General features: G+C 47.2%; 1 protein-coding gene across 1 annotated transcript; it reads left to right on the plus strand.

The window, feature by feature from the left end:
- The first annotated feature begins 221 nt into the window (after positions 1–221).
- NAGPA (N-acetylglucosamine-1-phosphodiester alpha-N-acetylglucosaminidase) lies at positions 222–18,678 on the plus strand. The gene is made up of 11 exons (XM_034783494.1): positions 222–373; positions 2,900–3,385; positions 5,499–5,638; positions 6,789–6,897; positions 10,125–10,253; positions 11,395–11,603; positions 12,501–12,548; positions 13,959–14,087; positions 14,997–15,128; positions 15,383–15,446; positions 17,027–18,678. Exons 1-11 carry the CDS (start codon positions 249–251, stop codon positions 17,268–17,270), a joined length of 1,815 nt encoding a protein of 604 aa, XP_034639385.1. The 5' UTR covers positions 222–248; the 3' UTR covers positions 17,271–18,678.
- Positions 18,679–18,964: the final 286 nt, after the last annotated feature.

Raw genomic sequence — 18,964 nt, forward strand, 5'->3', positions numbered from 1 at the left:
GAAGTTTGGGGGGTGTTATGGAGGGTTTCTGGGGGCAGGGTTTGAGGTATGAACAGGCCTCTCGCTTTTAAACGTTGCCCTCTAGGGTCTGCTTGCAGGCTCCTGCATGCCTGGTCTCTGCGGGCGCTGGCGGCCGCGATACGGCCGGGCTGACACTAGGTGGCGCACAACCCGCAGCTTGTTCCCCCCCGTCTCTCTCTGATCACATGAGGTGACGCACTGTCATGTGATCCTCCTCCCTGCTCAATATGGCGGGCTCCATGCTGGCATCGGAGTGCGCGGGCCGGAGCCAGCAGCGGCCTGTGGCTGTTGTCGCCGCTTCCTTGGCGCTGCTCAGCTGGCTCCGCACAGCGCACGGCGGCAGTGACGGGGGGTGAGTCTCTGGCCTCCCGGCTGGGCAGCTGGCGGCGCCTGTCCGGGCTGCGGATCCGGCCAGCCCGGGTGTCCAGGCTGGGGAGGGGAGCACACCCCGTCCGCTGGTAACCCCGGTCCAGTTTTCCCATTCCCCCCGCCCCCCAAACCACTGAGCCCGGCCAGTTCCTCCCGGTACCCCTTTCTCCGCTAATAAACTCAGCCCAGTTCCCCCTTCCCCCAAAATCATCTCCCCCCCCCCCCCCGTAGTGCTCTCATGGGGCCAACTTAAAAGCATTTTTCTGTTCCTGACGCGTGCTCCCTGTGCACCCGCTCCCGTTTAGTTTGTTCCCCTAAATAGTGCAGCGGGGTCTACCAGCGGCTGGGGGTGTCTCGGCCGACCTGCGCCTTTCACATGGTCTAGGGAACGAACTTTGCTGTACTTAGTACTCGTGGAAACTCCTGTCTCCGGCGTGACATGCGCTTAGAGGGGAAATGAACTTTTAGCTGATCTTTCCTTGTCTAAACTTCCCCTGTCCTGACTTTAGTGTAGGAGCAAAAATATAACACATTCCCTGCTTGTGGAGCCACAGCATAAACAAAGCAAGCAAGAGAGACAGAAAAGCCATTGAAGAGAAAGATACCTGGAAATGAGACTATGACTATTATGGTCTAGAAGCTAAGTACTGTACTTTATTGTTTGTCTACGCTAGGAAAGAGAGAATATGCCAAGAAAGAAACATTTGAGTGTTTTAGCTTTTATAGTCATGCCAGTAGTTGATTACTACCTAGCCTCTTTTCAGAACTGATTTCAACCAAATTATGCCCCATATAAGTTGGTGACAAACCTGGACTAGTGCAACAATCGAACACCTATTACAGCTAGCACAACTATTCTATAAGCATAGACTAGGGTTTTGGGAGTCTGAAGAAACAGTGAGTTCTGTATGTCTCATCGTATAATTCCTTTATATTATGTTTTTTCTAAGGGCATGTCTACACTTAAAACGCTGAATCAGTGCAGCTGCAATCCCATCAGCATAGTGAATCTACCTCCCCGAGAGGCAGTAGCTATGTCAGCGGGAAAAGGTCTCCCGCTGCCATAAGTGCTATCTGTACGGGCATAGGACGGTATAACTAAGTCATTTGAGGTGTAGATTTTACGCACTGCTGATTAGGCCAATAAAGGTCTGTAGTGTAGACCAGACCTAACTTTCTTGGGTATTCAAGACAGGATTTCCTTGTATCAGTTACCTAATATTTCAGTTAATTTCTACTGTACAACTCTCCTTGTAATGTCTTTTTTAATATAGTTAGTGACTGATATTCATATGTGGTAACCCCAGAAAAATATAAGGTGTGTTTGTGGCAGATATTATTCCCTTTTATTTCATGCTAAAGGCAACACAAAGTAACAACCTATTTACTAGCCTTGAGTAAAGAATTTGGAATCCAGTTTCAGGGGTTTCCATCTATCAAAGCATGTGGAACACAAGAGACTGTTTTTTTTGTTTTGTTTTGTTTTAAAAGGTTACATCACAGCCCCCTTCTGAGTTCAGCAAATCCTTTTAGACAGGCTGCAGATATTTTTGCCACTGTGACATCTAGGCCTGCTCTGATCATTTATATGATGCATAGTTAAAAAGTACCTGTCCCCTGCCTATGCCAGCACTCCCACTGCTGGTAGTGCAATAGTGACAGCAAAATGGTGCTAGTTTCCTTATCAGATAGGAGCTTAGGGACTTGAGACATGGGTTCCATTCACTGCTCTGCCGTATGCTTTCTGTGTGACCTTGGGCAAGGCACTTAATGTGGTCTGTACTTCAGAAGTTTTACTATCGTAACTATGTTTGTTTAAAAGGAAAAAAATAATCACACCTCTAACCAACATAGTTATGCCAGCAAAGCCCTAGTGTAGATGTGGTATAGCTTAGTTCACTTAGCCGAATTGGAATAAGCTGTACCAATATACCATCATAGTTGCATGGATTGGGGATGGGGAGAGGACGGGGTTGCCACTTTAACTATGCCAGCAAAGTTAAAAGTGGCAAAAGTTTTAAGTGTAGACAAGGCCTCAGTGTCTCTGGGTACGTCTACATAGCCTGCAGGAGCGAGTGTCCCAGCTCGGGTCGATAGACTTGGGTTTGCCTTGGTGCTTTGAGAATAGTTGTGTAGACAGCGCTTTGAAGTTGTGACTCAGGCTGGAGCTCAGGCTTTGAAGCCCACTCCCTCCTTAGGCTTCAGACTCTGAACTGCAACTTCAGGCTGCTGGCTACAGGCTTATTTTTAGAGCTCCAGCATGAGCCCCGCAAGCCCAAGTCTGTCAACCCGGGCTGGGAGGCTTGCTGCCACAGCCTTTGTAGACGTAGTTCTGTGCCTCGGTTCCATCTGTAAGATGAGGATAGTAGCACTTCGTTGTGAGGCTAAACACATTAAAAAGACTGAGAGGTGCTCAAAGGGCCCTGTAAGTAGCTTAGACAGATGGAAAACAGACCAGCTGGTTGAATGAGAACTAGATTTCATAATCTCACCCATCTCTTCATTTCAGGAGTTCATTAAATGACGACTTGTTATTGCCATATCCTCCTTCCTACCACGGTCCTCGTCACCATCACAGGTACGTCAGAGACTGTCAAGCTGTCGTGCATGGCAACGTAACGCATGAAACTTGGCCCAGCAACACTAGCACCGAACTTCCTGTGACTATGACAAGAGGATTCGTGTCTTACTTCCCACCAGAGGGCGAGACACGAAGGGAAGTCTATGGCCACTTTACTTTTGTGAACAACCCCCTGAGAACCTTCTCTGTGTTAGAGCCTGGCGGCTTGGGAGGTTGCAATTCAAGCCTTCAGGCCACTGTGATAGAAACTGCAAGACGTGGCAAGTGCCTAGTGGCCCAAAATGGTGGCTACTTTGACATTGTCACCGGAGAATGCCTCGGGAACATTGTGAGCGATGGAAGGCTGGTGAGAAATGCCAGAGGCGTGCAGAATGCGCAGTTTGGCATCAGGAAGGACGGCACCATGGTGTTTGGGTAAGGATCTGGGCGCTTTTCTGTGCCATTTTCTTCTTCGGAAAGGCTCAGTAATAAACATTAAGGCAGAAAGTGCCCCCCTAGGAATTGGCTTCTGGACCTTCCCCTACTATAACAATGGGGATTTTTAATCCCGTACATTACAGAATGGCCCTTTTGGCCTGATCTCAGACATTCCGTCTCCTTATTGAAAGGAAGCACTGGCAGTGTGATCAGAACAGCTTTGTAGAAAGACCCGGATATTTTTCCAGGGCTGAATACTGCTTATCAAGATCAATACTAGGGCTTCATGTATTCACCTAGCAGCTTCATTTTCTTTTTAATTACTATTTTACATTATTGGAAGGACAAAAGGGATATTAAAGTTTTGCGGAAATAGTTGTTTTCCTGGAATAATACCATGTAGATAAAGGATCACATTTACAGACTGTTCCAAACAGCCTTCATTTTTGCATGTGCAATTTCTGTACTATGCATTGCATAGGCAACTGATTAGGCATACGCCTGTAGAACCAATTTCTCCTCTGTCTGTAATGGACTGTGTACACAGAAGTTGTGTGACTATTTTACATATAATTAATTGTAGGGAAACAGAGCCCATCTACTAAAAAAAGTGATGCATGTGTAGGTACTATGAAGGCTTTCCCAATCTTGTACTGGTTCATTTAAACTTGGAACGCCACGTACACTGTGGTCTATTGAAGATTAAGATGTATCTTTTTAATTCAGGGCTTTGTAGTTCAGTTGGACATTTTCCCAAAAGATCTGCTCTAAAAATCATTTTGGAAAGGTTCTCTGGCCTGTAATATACAACAGGTCAGGCTAGACGATCACAATGGATCCTTCTGGCCTTGGAATCTGAATCTATGAATCACTAGCCTTGGAGCCAGTCACTCATAATTTCTACACGTGGCTCCCCTTTCTGAATACCCACAGTTTGTTAATTTCCTCTGTGCTTGTGAGTGGTTGGTGCCTCAGGAAATCAGGCCCTTAACTTGCCAGTGCCTTCGTTTCTCACCAATCAAAAGGGGATAATGCCAACCTCCCAGGAGAGTGGTAAGAATCAGTGTTTGTAAATATCAGGATATTAAACGTACAAATTAGACATTCCTTCTTCAGAAATATGTTGAATGTTGCGGATTTTCAAGTACATGGTGCATTATATCCAGCACAGATAGTAAAAGGTAGTAAAATATTCTTCCAAAATAAACTTAAGAAGCTTTCTGTATTTCCTGGGCCAAATGGGATACATTTGACATGAATTGTGAAGGGTTTTCTCACAATGCCATGAGAGCCATTCCAATGCTAAACACGCTCACCACTAATCACGCTCATATTCGTGATGCTTTGTTTTTTCAATGAATGTTTGTGTGAATAAGAACTCATGTGGATGGCCACACCCATTAGCTGGCCTGGAGGTTCTAGCCGTGAATGCCTTTTGCAGAGTTTGCTCTGCTTCCAAGAATGTTGGTTTGGGTTTTTGTTTTTTTAATGAAGGCTCCTTCCCATAATGCAAAGCAGGGTCTGTCCACACAGCCTCAGGAGTCTTGGGACTGATTCCAGGCCTTGCAAAACCCATCTGACCCAGGCCCATGTGGATTCTCAACTCATTTTCACTGCCAGGTTAAACTTAGCCCACTTAGGCTCTTTTAAACCGGGAGCTGCTGTTGTACAAGGTTTAACGCATTGCTAACGGAGACAGAGCCCGAGGCTCTGCCTGTGCTTGAAAATTGACATGTTACTGCCTGTGGGGATGGTTCTGTTTAGAGTAAGGTGTTTTGCCATAATCTCCCTACCACTGCTCCCCTGATTCAGCTCTCCTGGCCGTACCAATGGCAGGAGCTCTAGCACACACAAGGGACTGGTGGTCACCTGGGTATTACCCAGCGTGTTGTATAGATTTGCTGCCAGCCAGGTTCAGTCCATTGCTTCTGAAACAGTGCAGAACATGGCTTGATCTACACATATGGTCACATTTTTTTCCAGAACTGGTTGAGCTGCCTGTTGTCAGCAGTAAATGGATTTCCTAATGTAGACAAGGCAATAGTCTGGCATCACTAAAGGTTTTTGGGCACCTTGATGAGCCACCTCACTCCTCTGGTCTCTCTCCCAGTTACCTGTCGGAGGAGGATGTTTTGGATCAAGTCAACCCATTTGTGCAGCTGGTAAGTGGCGTAGTCTGGCTGCTGAGAGATGGAGAAGTGTATATCGGTCAGAGTAAGACAGCGGAGTGTGACAAAACTCAAACCACAGGTAAAGATCCTAAGCTACTGCCTCCAATCTGCTGATGAGCAGCCTTGTGAGGAGGTTGTAAATGGGCATCTTGGTTTCATAGCTATAGATTTTGTCTGCACTGGTACAGGCCACCCTCATTGTCGGCCATGGGTGCATGTGCAAACAGTTGTGCATTTGCAAGTGTAGACAGAGCTAAACTGTTTCCCATACTGCTTGGGGAGGATCGGATGACGGGTATAGCATGTGCTACATTGTAATGGAACCAGAATCATTAACATTTCTCCCTGTTGCTACTGCCAGCACAGCTGGTGACAGCGGTGGGCTATCTGCTGCCATTTTAAACACCAAGCCACCTAACCCTGCTGAGAATAGGTCTAGACAGCGTAATGGTTAAAGTGCCAGTGGTTGCTGGTGCCGGGGCTGCATGAGCATTGCCACCAGTGCTGCGGGGGGGGGGAGCTGAAAATAAGCCTCATTCGGATAAGGAGAGTGTCTTATTTTGTCTGGGTTGTGAGGCAAAGCACCCCAGCACCCATGCCAATATAGTAATATGTGGGAGTGGAAGGGTTAACAGGTCACGCCCATAAGCTGATGTTCAGCCAGTATCTTGACACTGTCTTTTCCTATCCCTCACCTCAGTAGCTGGTGTAACAAGATACAACAGTTGGAGCTGTCCCCTGGAAGTTTGAGAAAGCGGGGAGCAGGCGCCTGGACTGTGAACTCTGGAGTAGAGACTCTGTCTTCCAGATCCACATCCGTTGGGCCCAGATCTTGATTAGAGGCTTTGGGTGCTAGAAATAATAATATCCAGTTGGTCCTTGGCCTAAAGGTGCCAGCAAGGGGCCCTATTTTAGTGTGAATTCTTCTCCATGGAAAACTAGATTGAAGCCAGAAACTCATTTCACAAGAGCAGTCACTATCAACCTGGGCTGTAGCTGAACCCGTGACCTAGAGGTGAAGGGCTCCATATTCCATTCCCAATCTCCCCGAGCCAGCCAGTCTCTTGTAACAAGAGTGGTTATGGAAATTCTTATCCCTAATTCCTATGTGAGGTTAGATGGGGAAGGGTGGAGTTAAGTTAGTAACTAATGCTCAGTCTTCTCCAGCTGGAGGAGTCTGTAAAGTCAGCTCTTTCACCTGCCTGTGAATTATCCTTTTTCCTATGCAGGGTCCTTTGACAAGTTCATCAATGTGATATCTGCCAGGACGGCAGTGGGACATGACAGGCTCGGGCGACTGATCTTGGTTCATATGGATGGACAGACAGATGCGAGGGGGTAAGGCTGAGGACTCGTTCTTTAGTAAACTCATGGGCAGGCAAAGTATCAAAGGGATTGATCTGGCATCACTGCCAGTACTGAGAACAGCATCAGCTCCCATGTTCAGTAAAGCCAGGTGTAAGTTTAAGGCACCATATAAAAGTTGGTGGTGATAAAGAGGCAGAGTCAGGCACTCTGAGTTAATGAGAGAACAACCCTGCAGGGCTCCATGACTGCTAGCAGGGCCCTGTCTAACCAGTTGGGCTCCTGATACCCCACTCTCCCTTCTAAATCCACTACTACAGACAGAAGAACTGATGCTGGATCTTTCTGCTAAAATGATCTCAAGTGAAATTACATGTTGGCGCTGATGTTGCCATCACTAGGCTTCAGAGTGTAGATTTCATAGTGATGAATAAGGATCATTTTCTCCTTTCTCAGCAGTGGTGAGCGAGATACTGCTGTCATTGACATTCATGATAGCTTTGCTGCTCATTTCAATGGGAACAGGTTAGACCTATTGTTTTCACTTGTCTGCAGAGCTATCCAGACAGTGCTGCTTTTGCATGATTCCCCCACACCTCAATTAAAAAGATTAGAAGTGTAACTTTTTAAAATGGAAGCATACTCTGTCCTGGAAGCTGGATGTATGATGCGTGTCCTAGTCTATAAGTTCCTTCTCCCTCCTGCACTCTTGAATAAAACCCGAGAGAATTGAAAGGTATTGGACCCCAATCAGCCACGGTTTAACTCTCTGGCTTAAAGAGAACTACACCGGGCTAAATTAGGTCCATGCTTTATATTTTGGAACAATAAACGGATGCTGCCAACTTGAAATGGAGTTGGTTTAAGACTAAAGTGCTTAATCTGAAAAAGATTTGGGGGTCGTGGTGGATAATCAGCTGAACATGAACTCCCAATGTGACTCTGTGGCCAAAAGAGCTAATGGAATCCTGCAATGTATAAACAAGGAACTCTTGAGTAGGAGTAAAGAGGTTATTTTACCTCTGTTTTTGGCACTGGTGCAACTGCTGCTGGAATATTGCGTCCAGTTCTGGGGCCCACAATTCAAGAAGGATGTCGACAAATTAGAGAGGGTTCAGAGAAGAGCCACGAGAATGATTAAAGGATTAGAAAACCTGCCTTACAGTGACAGACACAAAGAGCTCAATCTATTGAGTTTAACAAAGAGAGGGTTAAGGGATGACTTGATCACAGTCTATAAGTATCTACATAGGAAACAAATATTTAGTAATGGGCTCTTCAGTCTAGCTCAGAAAGGTAGAACACAATCCAATGGCTGGAATATGAAGCTAGACAAATTGAGACTGGAAATAAAGGCAATTTTTTAAACTGAGAGAGTAATTAACCATTGGAACAATTTACCAGGTTGTGGTGGATTCTCCATCACTGACTGTTTTTAAATCAAGATTGGATGTTGTTCTAAGAGAGAGAGGCTCTAGGAATTATTGTGGGGAAGTTCTCTGGCCTGTGATATACAGGAGATCAGACTAGATCAGAGGTTCTCAAACTGGGGGGCATGGAATGTATTCTGTGGGGTAAAACGTGAGAAGCTTTGGGGGAGCGGGGGAGGTAGACACTTACTGCACACGCTTTACCCACAGCAATGAATAACTAGCAAAGCTGATTCCTCCAGACATATCAGACCCTCAGTTGGTGCTGTGCATTTGACTCTAGATGGTGCTGTGCATTTTGACCGATTTCTGTTAAGCTTGCAAGCATTATACAAAGTCATTGCCATCCGTTTGCTACAACCCGGTGTGCACATTTAATTGTAAACATGGACCACAATCACAGTTTTGCTTTTGCTCTTTTTACATTGGAGCGTTTGTGCATTTGTGCACCAGGAAAACAAACAAACAACTCAAGTGAAAAACAAAGAAACCAAAACTGATTCAAGGGAAGCACCGCCACCGCATTGATTGGTATATGTACTTGTGTGGCGGGCACATATACGACTTCAGACACGAAGGGGGCACGATCAAATACGTTTGAGAACCACTAGACTAGATGATCACAGAGGTGCCTCCTGGCCCTGGACCCTGAATTTCAGGCCCTGCACCTGCTGCCAGCTTTCCCTGCCAGTGTTTGAGAGTTTACAGTCACCTTTTCCTATAGTGAACTGTGTCTTTTCCCTGTGAGGGACCCATCCAAGCAGCAGAGGAAATGGCCAAATAGACAGGAGGAAACAATGAATTTGACTCTTCCCACAGTGCTGTCACGTTCATGAAGTAGAACTGGAGGGGGAAACATTTCTCAGCTCTTTCAGGGATAGTCCTCTTAGATTTACCACTAGGAGGGATAACATCTTTCAGACAGAGGCATGATTTATGTGGACTCCGTCCCTTTTCAGGTTCTTCTGATAGGCAGCATGGAAGCTGGTGGTTCTGTCTGAGCACTCGTCTGCACCAGTAGAGCTGTATCAAATGAGAACCACTAGCATCACCCTAGTGTGTACAATTGACACGCACCGGGGGTCTGAGCTCAGTTTTGAACTCTTTCCATTGGTTGAGTGCTCCCAGGCTGGGGTTTTCCACTGTCATAGCTACCGTAGTGCAAAAATCCAAGGGTAGCCATTTCACTCCTATGTTTCCAGGGCCACAGCTGTGAGTAGGCTTGGCAGGATTCAATTTTTTTGATAAGTGTCAGTAAACATCGATTCCACCATAGACACAACCTGACAAAAATATTTCTATTGACAATCAAAGTTTCCAGATAGGCAAAGTAGGAAAATGTTGCTTGAGACATTATTAGAGTTGGATTTAAGGATCTTGACTCTGTATATTTTGACATGTGATGTTGACAGTTTGTGTTTTAATGGTTATAAAGCTTTAACTTTTTGAAGCCTAACATCTACTGTCATTAAATCATTGTTGCCTGACCCTTCTCCCCCATAGTTTCCCACAACTGTGAAAATAGATTAAAAAAAAATTAAAAATGCTTAAGAATAAACATAGATATTGTCCATCCAAATTATATTTAAAAAATAAAATTCTGCCACGCCTAAATATCAGTTATATCCACTGGCCACCAGCAGAAATGTTTGCTTTGTCTATAAGAAGACTATCCTAAATCTAAACAGATTTTCGACCCGATGAGAAGCTTCAGGAAGTGGTGCTGAATAAACCCAGTTCAAGAATTCAGAGTCCCTCCAGATTATCAGTGAGGCTGCTACTCTTGCATCCCTTGGTGTTAAACTGCACTAACTGGTTTTTGTTTTGCAGCCTCAATCTCTGGGAAATGGCCAACTTCCTAAAGCAGCAGGGTGTCGTGAATGCTATCAATCTGGATGGTGGAGGGTCAGCCACTCTGGTTTTAAATGGAACCCTTGCGAGTTACCCGTCAGATCACTGGTAGGCGCTGGATGGTGAAAACCATGGGGACACCTCAGCTTCCTAGTTCGTTGCCTGAGGAGCTCTCCTCTACATAGACAAGATCTCTGTGGGAACCACTCCAGAGTCACAGGGCTAAACTCAGGCCTGGCGAGAGTGGGTTGGACTCCCACTGACTTTCCTGTGAAATGCACCTGCTTCTTCCGGGAACGAACCTGGTCCTTCATGCTGGTCTGTGTGTATGGAAGGATGGGGGGACTGTATTGCTCTCTGACCTGCCTGGAACGTCACAGAAATAACTTGATGTCTTGGTGCAAAGTACCAGTCCAGACATCAGGCATGAGATAGCTAGACTAGTAAGAGTTATGAATCCCAGCAGGTTCCACCCCCTTCCTCTCTTTCCGAGGCAGAAGAGTTGAGTAGCAAGCAAGAGGCAATATTCTTCAGAGACCTTATCTGCTCTGCCATGCTATAAAGGGTCCCATTAGTCCTTGGAAGAGTAGGTGGTGGGCCTAGACTAAAGTTCTCCATCTCCTTTTGCACAATGTGCTATGTGCCAGTTGGCTACCTAGCAGCTGTCATCCACCCCAGAGGTGGCTGTATTTTGATGGTGGCTGTCTGTTTGGGAAATGCCTTGGGCTTTTTCAGGCAGAAGTGTGCTGTGTAACTGTGATAATTATTGTTTTAAATTAGCATATTCGAGGTCTGTACTTCTCACCTTGTACCTAAGAGGGAATAATCAGCATTTGAAGCGATAGGAGTTTGCACAGGAAAAGCGTGTGACAGTGTTTCTTTGAGTGAGTGACTAATGGGATTTGGAGTGATTACCTAATTTTCCCAAGTGCTCTGGTATTACACAACCCTCACCATCATCAGGCTGCTAGCAGAGCTATCAAATGGGGCTGTGACTGAAATGGGGATCAAATATGAAGTGGCTGGCAGCTGATCGACAGCTCCATGCACCTTACTAATGTGCCAGCTGATCCAAGAACCAGCAGAGTCCTGGGTGTGTTTCCCTCTTGGAGGACTCAGTGATCCTGGCTTTCAGTTTTTGCCAGTATCTGCACAGCTCACCCCTCCTCCACTCATGTCATAGGGCTATAGGAGCAGGGAAGCTTTCACACCCCAGCCTTTGCTCATGGGAACTGCCTTTTGTCCTCAGCAAGTCCGACGCCATGTGGCGCTGCCCTCGGAGCGTCTCGACAGTCATGTGTATCCACGAGCCTGCTTGCGAGCCTCCAGACTGCAGCGGGCACGGGAGCTGCGTGCTGGGAGAGTGCCAGTGCACTGGGGACTTCTGGAGAGGACCAGATTGCAGCGTCCTGGACTGCGGGCCTTCCAACTGCAGCCAGCATGGCATCTGCACTGAGTGTAAGCCACCCCTCTTTACAAAGTGAGCCCATTGCAACGGGGGGTGGGTGTGTTACTAGTGTCACACGCTAGTATGTCATCATTACCAGCTAGGGGGGCAGTGGGTGGGGAGGGAGGTGCAGCTATTGTGGGTGTTGAGTCTGTAGAGATTGGCCAGGTTATGGTGCTAACATTCATAGGTCATATCTGCCACCTTATCAGAGTAGGGGAACCCCTCCCGCCTAGCACCACACAGTAACAAGGCTGAGCTCCTAGCTGTCCGAGAGAGGTTCTGAACCACTGAAGAGAGAGCCTCTTGTGAACATCTCCCCACCCAGGGCCCCTCCACATCCTTGTATCCCTGCAGGAACTGCAGAGCTTGTTACATGACAAAACAACAGGGCAGTCACCTCCCTGGACCACTCCTGCCTTGCTGAAATACCACACTGGAGCCTTTCTAGTTAAAGGTCACCAATGACTTTCATTCTAATCATCCTGGGATTTATCCCACAAGCTCCCAGCACAAGCATCAGAAATCCCCACAGAAAAAGTACCTTTTGACTGACTGCAGCCCTCTCAAGAACATGGCTTGCTCCCCAGTCACTCATGCGCTGCATACAGAAAACGCCTCCAGTATCAGGCACCTGTGCTCTGCTGAGAACTGAAGTCTTCTTCTCTAGAGAAGAGAAGAGAACTGCTCTGACTCCAGGCTCTGCTGAAAGCCAAGCCTTTTATAGCAGCAGCTGCAAATGAGCCCAGCTGGTCCACTCCCTGACTCTCCTGGAGGGGAGTGTGTGTTAACCCTTGTCTTGATTTCCGGGGGCATGTTCTAAGTGGGGGCATTGGTGTCTCAAGCAGCCCGTAGTCTCTCTGCTGATCTCAGCTGCAGTGCCTGATTTGTGTTTCCTTCTTGTGCAGCTGGATGCCTCTGTGATGCTGGCTGGATAGGCAGCAACTGCAGCGAAGGTAACTCCAATTTGTATCGCAATCTTCTTTATGACTATGGAGGGGACCGCACTGTTATAGGGCGCTGTCTGCCTGATGCCTGCAGCAGTGGGGAAATGTGATTCTGTTGACTCTATTTAACATCTACATTGTTCCGTAAGAGCGTTGCAAGGGTGAGCCGCAAAAGAAAGACAACAGGGTGTGTTGTCCTTTTTCTGTTGCGCCTTTAGGGTACATAGTGGTCTGCAATGGGCTTGCTGCATTTTTTCCCCTGTTAGACACAGCCAGGATTTCCAAGCTGTGGTTCCTGGTCAGCTGGGTCTGAGAGCTGCAGATTGCAAGCTTCCTGTCTTTTTATCTGCAGGATGGGAAGTGTGAATTCAGCCTCTAAACCAGGATAAATTCTCTGCAAGTGTTGTAGTTAAATAAGTTTTAAGTCGTGTGAATAAATGACTTCCCCTCTGAGGTTTCACCTGCTTAATAACGGTGATGTCACCACCCTCCTGGCTCTCCAGCCCTCCTGAGAGTTCCCTGGGGTCCAGCATTAGAACAGCAATGTGGAAGGGAGCATGTGTGAGAGCTGATGGGTCTGGGATGGACACATGATCAGCAGTGTGTGTGTGTGTGTGGGGGGGTTGTTTTTAAAAAGCCTTTTATTAAACAGCCCAACCCAGCATAATCACCCAGCTAGCAGCGTCTCAGTGGCCTCGCTGGGAGCAACACCCCCGTCATGGGCATTGGAGCTGAAGGTGCTCAAATCATCAATGGGAGCTGAGGAGATCTGTGACTTCAGCAGGCACCAGTTAACTCTCTCCATGCAGCAAGTGCCTTCTAGAGCCCTTGGGAAGTCTTTGCCCCTGCCCAGGCCTGGGGATAGTCCTGGAGCTGCAGGGCTCCTCAGCTTTCCTGAAGGCCTCTCCCAGGTCTATGAGGTTCTCAGCTGTTATCCTCTGACAGAGCCAGCCTGTGGTGAGCACCAGCTGGGGATTCCTCACTGGGATCGGTTGCCCATTAAAGGGGAGGAGGGAAACAGCTACAGCAAGGTAGGAGTCCTGTCCAACCTCTTCACCTGCTCTGGTGGCGCTCCCTTCTCTGGACACTTAATCAGAGGCATAAAGAGCAGAGTCATGCCCCCTTTTACCCTTAACGTGAGCCCCCTGCAAACAGATCTCTTCTTTCTCCTGGCATGCCCTGCTCCCAGCTGAGGCAGGTTCGCTCCACTCTGGCACAAGGCACGTGCCTGGTTTTAATGCACTTTGCCGGTTGCTTAGCCGATTGACTTGTAGGAGGGGCTGTGGTGACCTATCCCGGTGTAATGAACACTCAGTGAAGAGTGGGGGGGAAGGGGTGCCGGCGTGTTGATACAGAGAATTCCAGCTGCTCTCGGCATGGCCAGTAAGAGAGCCCTGATGAGTTTGTGCTTGCCTGCAGCGTGTGCTAGCGGCTCCTATGGGGATGGCTGCACCCAGAAATGCCTCTGTCAGAACGGTGGAGCATGTGACCCTGTGCATGGATCCTGCACCTGCCCAGCTGGTTACCAAGGAGCCATCTGTCAGCAAGGTGACATCTCTTCCCAGTAGTGGTTTGTGCATATGAAGGCTTTGAATGTCCTGTATGGAGCAACCCTGTGTTCAGACTAAGGAAGACATGAGCTCTGCCCCACAGGACTCAGTCAAGCCCAGGCATAGACTCTCCATGTGGGTCATGTTAATGCAGAAAGGTCAGGCTTACAGCTGTGCTAGGGGGCTGCCTTTTACTTACAAAACGCTGTTTAAAAATGTGACCCTTTCTTTTGTAACTGGAAGTGACAGGCTCTTTCCCTGTGTGCTTTCAAAACCAGCTGAACTCCCCCCTAATTCACAGCTGGCCTGACAAATGGGCCAAGTTTCAGCCAGAAAGCTGTAAATCTGACAAAGCCAAAGGCAGCTGACCATGACCTCTTAATTCTGGGTGTCATGCCACACTTTGCCTCTAGCATGTACCTAGTGTGAGTCGATGAGTGTTGAAAGTCTGACATTTGCACTCTCCCTTTAATGGCTGATTTGCCTCTAGCTCTTATTTTTTAGCTTGTGTAACCGCACCTGCTCTTATTAAAACATCTAATGCTGGTGTGAATCTTACTTTCTGCCTCAAGATCCTGCTGCAGAGAGTTGCACAGATTATTTACACTGTGCTCTTTTAATTTTTGTCACCTTTTTCTCATAAAACGCTTGTCCTTCCAAAGTAAATCGTGGCCTCTAAATCATTCCCTAGGTGCTCAGATGCTATGGGGAGGGAGACTAGACAAGTTTGCGAAAATACCCTGGGGAAATGAAGCTTGTTCAGAAACATTTAAACAATTACTGTACGTGCAACGGCTTTAGTGGGACATGCATAGCTGAGGTAATGTGCCTTGTGCTGATGTGGAAATCTCAGCCTGCAGGGAGTATACCCTGCCTTCTTTGTAATCAATTGACCTTAATTCCTCAGAGTGCCCCATAGGCTGGTATGGGCCAAACTGCCAGCAGCTCTGTGACTGCGAGCATGGCTGTCCTTGTGACCAGGAGACGGGCAGCTGTAATATCACCTACGAGGATAGCCTGCAGGACAAGTTATCCAGAGGTATGTCCTGTGCTGCTGCTTTGCTTGGTTCTCTTTGGCTAAACGACGCAGCAGCTTTACCATGTGACACTGATGTGACCATAGAGACCGAAGCTTGTCTCACTTGTCATTAGCTTCGTGGAGCTATAAGCCAAGCTGCCGCCACCTTGGCTAGCTAATGCTTTCCCCCGCGCTTCGGTTGGGCTCGTTCGGTGTGAGGTAGTTCCACCCCGCTCGTGCCTGTTTCCTTCACCTATTGTCATCTTGTCTTCCAGCTGGCCACTGTCTGGCTTTCCTCATGGTTCAGGCAGGGAGTGACGAGAAACCCCTTCTCACAGAGTAAGTGTGCAGTGTTTTGTTATATATGAACAAATGGTAGAGCAGCACTTGCCTGCTGCCAGTTGGCCTTTTGTGGGGAGGATGGCCATGGAGTATGAAAAGTTCATTGTGTATAGTACATGTGCTTGCCCTGGAAGCTCTGTACTCAGCTCATTAGGCTTCTGGTTGAGCACAAAATTCTCAGAAGGGAGCTGCCCCTCGGCTGCGGAGTGTGTCTAAGTTGGCTTTGAAAGCCAGCCTCAAGTTGTGGGGCTACAAGCAAGAGCTAGGGCCCTGCTGCTCTGGCACAAGACTAGAAGGGAAGGGAAGGGCAACCAATGCTCAACAGCTGTCATGGGAAGGCCAGGGTGTGCCCTATCCTCCCTCCTCTCACATGCTGTTCAGCCACCAGCTAGCCTGTAAATAATACTCAGGGAGGTCCCTGGCTTTGGGGAGGGAGATGAATCATGATCCATCCTCACTTCAGCTAAGCTCTTGGGGGTAGATTGTTAATGGCCTCTGTAATTGTAAGACAAGAGCTTTGTTCCCGTGGCCTAGCTGCAGCAGGGTTTGCACCATGGGGGACTGGTGGAGAAAGGGGTCTCACATATGCTGTTGCAATATGCTGCAGCATTTAGTGCAATATTGCATTGCAAGTCCTCCAGCCCTACTAGCTCTGAACTGCAAATAACTCGTGTAGGAAAGCAGAGCCCCATGCATACAGCATCAAAAGGAACCAAACAGCCACTGTAAACAGTGGATTAAATGCCCTTAGCCTAGTTTTTGTACTTTGTTGTACTTGATTTCCAGTTTCTGGGCGAGTTAATTTTGATTATAGAATTGCAGGCCATCCAGGTGCAGAAGCATCGCATGGTGTTTGTATTACTGATGGGGAGAGACTAGACCAGCTGCACTGCTAATGATGGGTCTCCACATTTAAAGCCATTCACTTACTTTTAGTGTAGGGAGCCGCAACTAACCCTACGTTCTGGTTCCTCTTAGTGAAATGAGAGAACCGCTTCAAGTACACTCTATTCTGCTTTTGTTATGAATAAGGTTAAGATTATGTCACAGGTATTTTTAGTAAAATACACAATAAATCACAGAAGCACAGGGCTGGCTGCCCGAGCCCCATCCCCTTAGGGGCTGAGGTCACCTAAAATCACAGAATTCATGACCTCCCTAATCTCTGGGACCAACTCATAGCCTTAGTTATGAAACAAATTGAGCACTCCTTTACTTGCTGGAAACAGTGGGGTCCAGCAGCCATTCATTCATCTTTCATCTGTGCCCCAATCATTTTATACAGAGGAACAGGCTGTTCACTAAGCCCAGCCTTTCTGTCTGCCACTGTCAGATCTATTGGTGGAAGAGAGAGACCAAAGGTCAGTATTAAAGGAAGAGGCAAAAAATCATAGAAGCAACCCCTTTGAGAGGCTAAAAGCACCCACTTAAGCCACTGTGAGAAGCAAGACCTTAGGCTGCAGCAATGGTGCAGCCAGCCAGGAGCCACATACCTGAAATCTGCTGCATAGTTACAGATGTACTAAAACATGTACTGCTGCATTTCTGAGACTGGGTTATTCGTTCCTCTCTCACAGGAGAACCTGGATCTGCTTCACCTCAGTCTTGGGGCTGCTGCTTTTGATCAGTGTGGTAGGAAACCTGAGGCTAGTTCTCAGGAGCCGGGCAGCAGAGCGCCGTGAAAGTGGTGACTACATGTACCATCCACTGAAAGAAATGAATGGAGAAGCCAGTCATACATGCCCTTCTGCCTCTTTGGAGCAGTACCAGGCAGAAGACACTCAAGATCAAAGCCAGCCAGAGACTGAAGCACTCCTTTAACTTCACAGGTGAGGAAAGACTTGAGATATTCTCCCCAGCTGTGGTACTGGCTTTCAGCACAGAGGACCTACCAAGGGCTGCTTCGTCCTGGAATGAGAAGCTAGTAACTTGCGCAGAACAGCAGCAAGAAGGGGCACAAGGTGGTATTCACAAAACATGTGAATATGGGCTCAACCCAGCAGCTGCCTCTCTTCTTGCCACTTCTCAAGCAGAAATCTCTCAGTTCCTTTCCTGGGCCTGGTGCTCAGGAGAGAGAGGGAACATGAGAAGCCCTGTGCAACTGCTGCTCTACCATGGAGAACAGGGGCCTGTAATAACTATGGGGATTAGTCAGTATTCACTGCATTAGTTGTGCGTGGATAAGGAATTCCCTGCCCAGCAAACAGAGCCTGATTAATTAAAGAAATGAGGAGAAGAAAACTTAAGAAAAGTCAGTGGAAGTGCAACATGCACTAGCCTACGGCTTTTCTCGCTTTGGGCCAGTTCTCACACCATGGCACGTTCCATGGTTGAGCGGTGTGGCTAGAACACGGTCACATCTGGCTTGTTTCACTCAAGCAGTGTTTCTTGCAATTTGGGCCGGAAGGCGTTTCTTTCACCAAGGGTAGAACTTGTCTGCCACAAGCTGGCTGTTTTGGATGACTGGTTGGTTGCCGCAGCGAGGGATGGATTACGTTTTTGATAGGGTCATAAACAGTGTCAGTCCCCAAAAGTCTCACTCCTCTTCACTGTTGCTAGAGCTGACACACTGCTTTGGGGATTTTAAGTGATTCTGCCCCACTTTTTAGTAAAAGTGAGTTTAGCCTGGGCTCACTCTCTGGACCTGGTCCTGTGCTGTCCCTGGGGCAGTGAAGAACAACTCACCTGGAAGGAAAAGCCTCAAGGCAACAGCGCACACAGGCTACAGAGAGGTGGAACACTTGAGTTAAGTCATATGCTAATTGTGCCAGGATCTAACTTCTTTATTCCCTACCATGTTGGAACATGGTAGGTGCTGAAGGCTCCAATCACTGCTGTAAAAATTGCATTTGCCCTCTGAGTGCAGAAAGTTGCTTAATAGAGAGGACTGAGGTTCAGTAGATTTTAAAGTTGTCAAAGCTAGTAAACATATCAGGTGGAGGTTGATGATTTTACTAGGCCAATGAGTCTAAAAGGGCTTTTAGAAACATGTTCATTTGCTTCCTCTTCTTGAGGCAAGTAACTAGTCTCCAATGTGCCACTGGCTGCTGCAAGGTGGGCTTAAAGCACCTTGAATATGCACTTTGATCATTTTTACTGTGACTCTCCACATAAGCAGAGCTCGTGGAGTTTTTGTGCCATATTTGAAGTGTCAGATCAGTCTGTACATTTAAGAATTGATTTTGCTATTGGTGACTTACCACTTGAATAAACTCAATTAGTAAGTGACTGTTTGAACTCTTAATAAACCAGTATTCGCACTGAGGGAAAATGGTCTATCACAGCCAGGTTTTTAACTGGGGCTCCTTCCCATTTTACCCACTGAGAATCTTTATAGAGCTGGAAGTGCTGCTGTGGGATTTTGTATCATCCTCTGCCACTACAGAAAAAAATATTAATTTTAACTGAACTGTTACCACAGCCCATGAGACAGGTTTGTGAAATGAGGTAAGATTCATCTTTACTCCTTGGTACATTTAGATAACCGCAGCAATAGATACACTATATATAAATTC

Source organism: Trachemys scripta, chromosome 10 (genome assembly GCF_013100865.1).
Source record: "Trachemys scripta elegans isolate TJP31775 chromosome 10, CAS_Tse_1.0, whole genome shotgun sequence".
NCBI classification, from domain to species: domain Eukaryota; kingdom Metazoa; phylum Chordata; order Testudines; family Emydidae; genus Trachemys; species Trachemys scripta.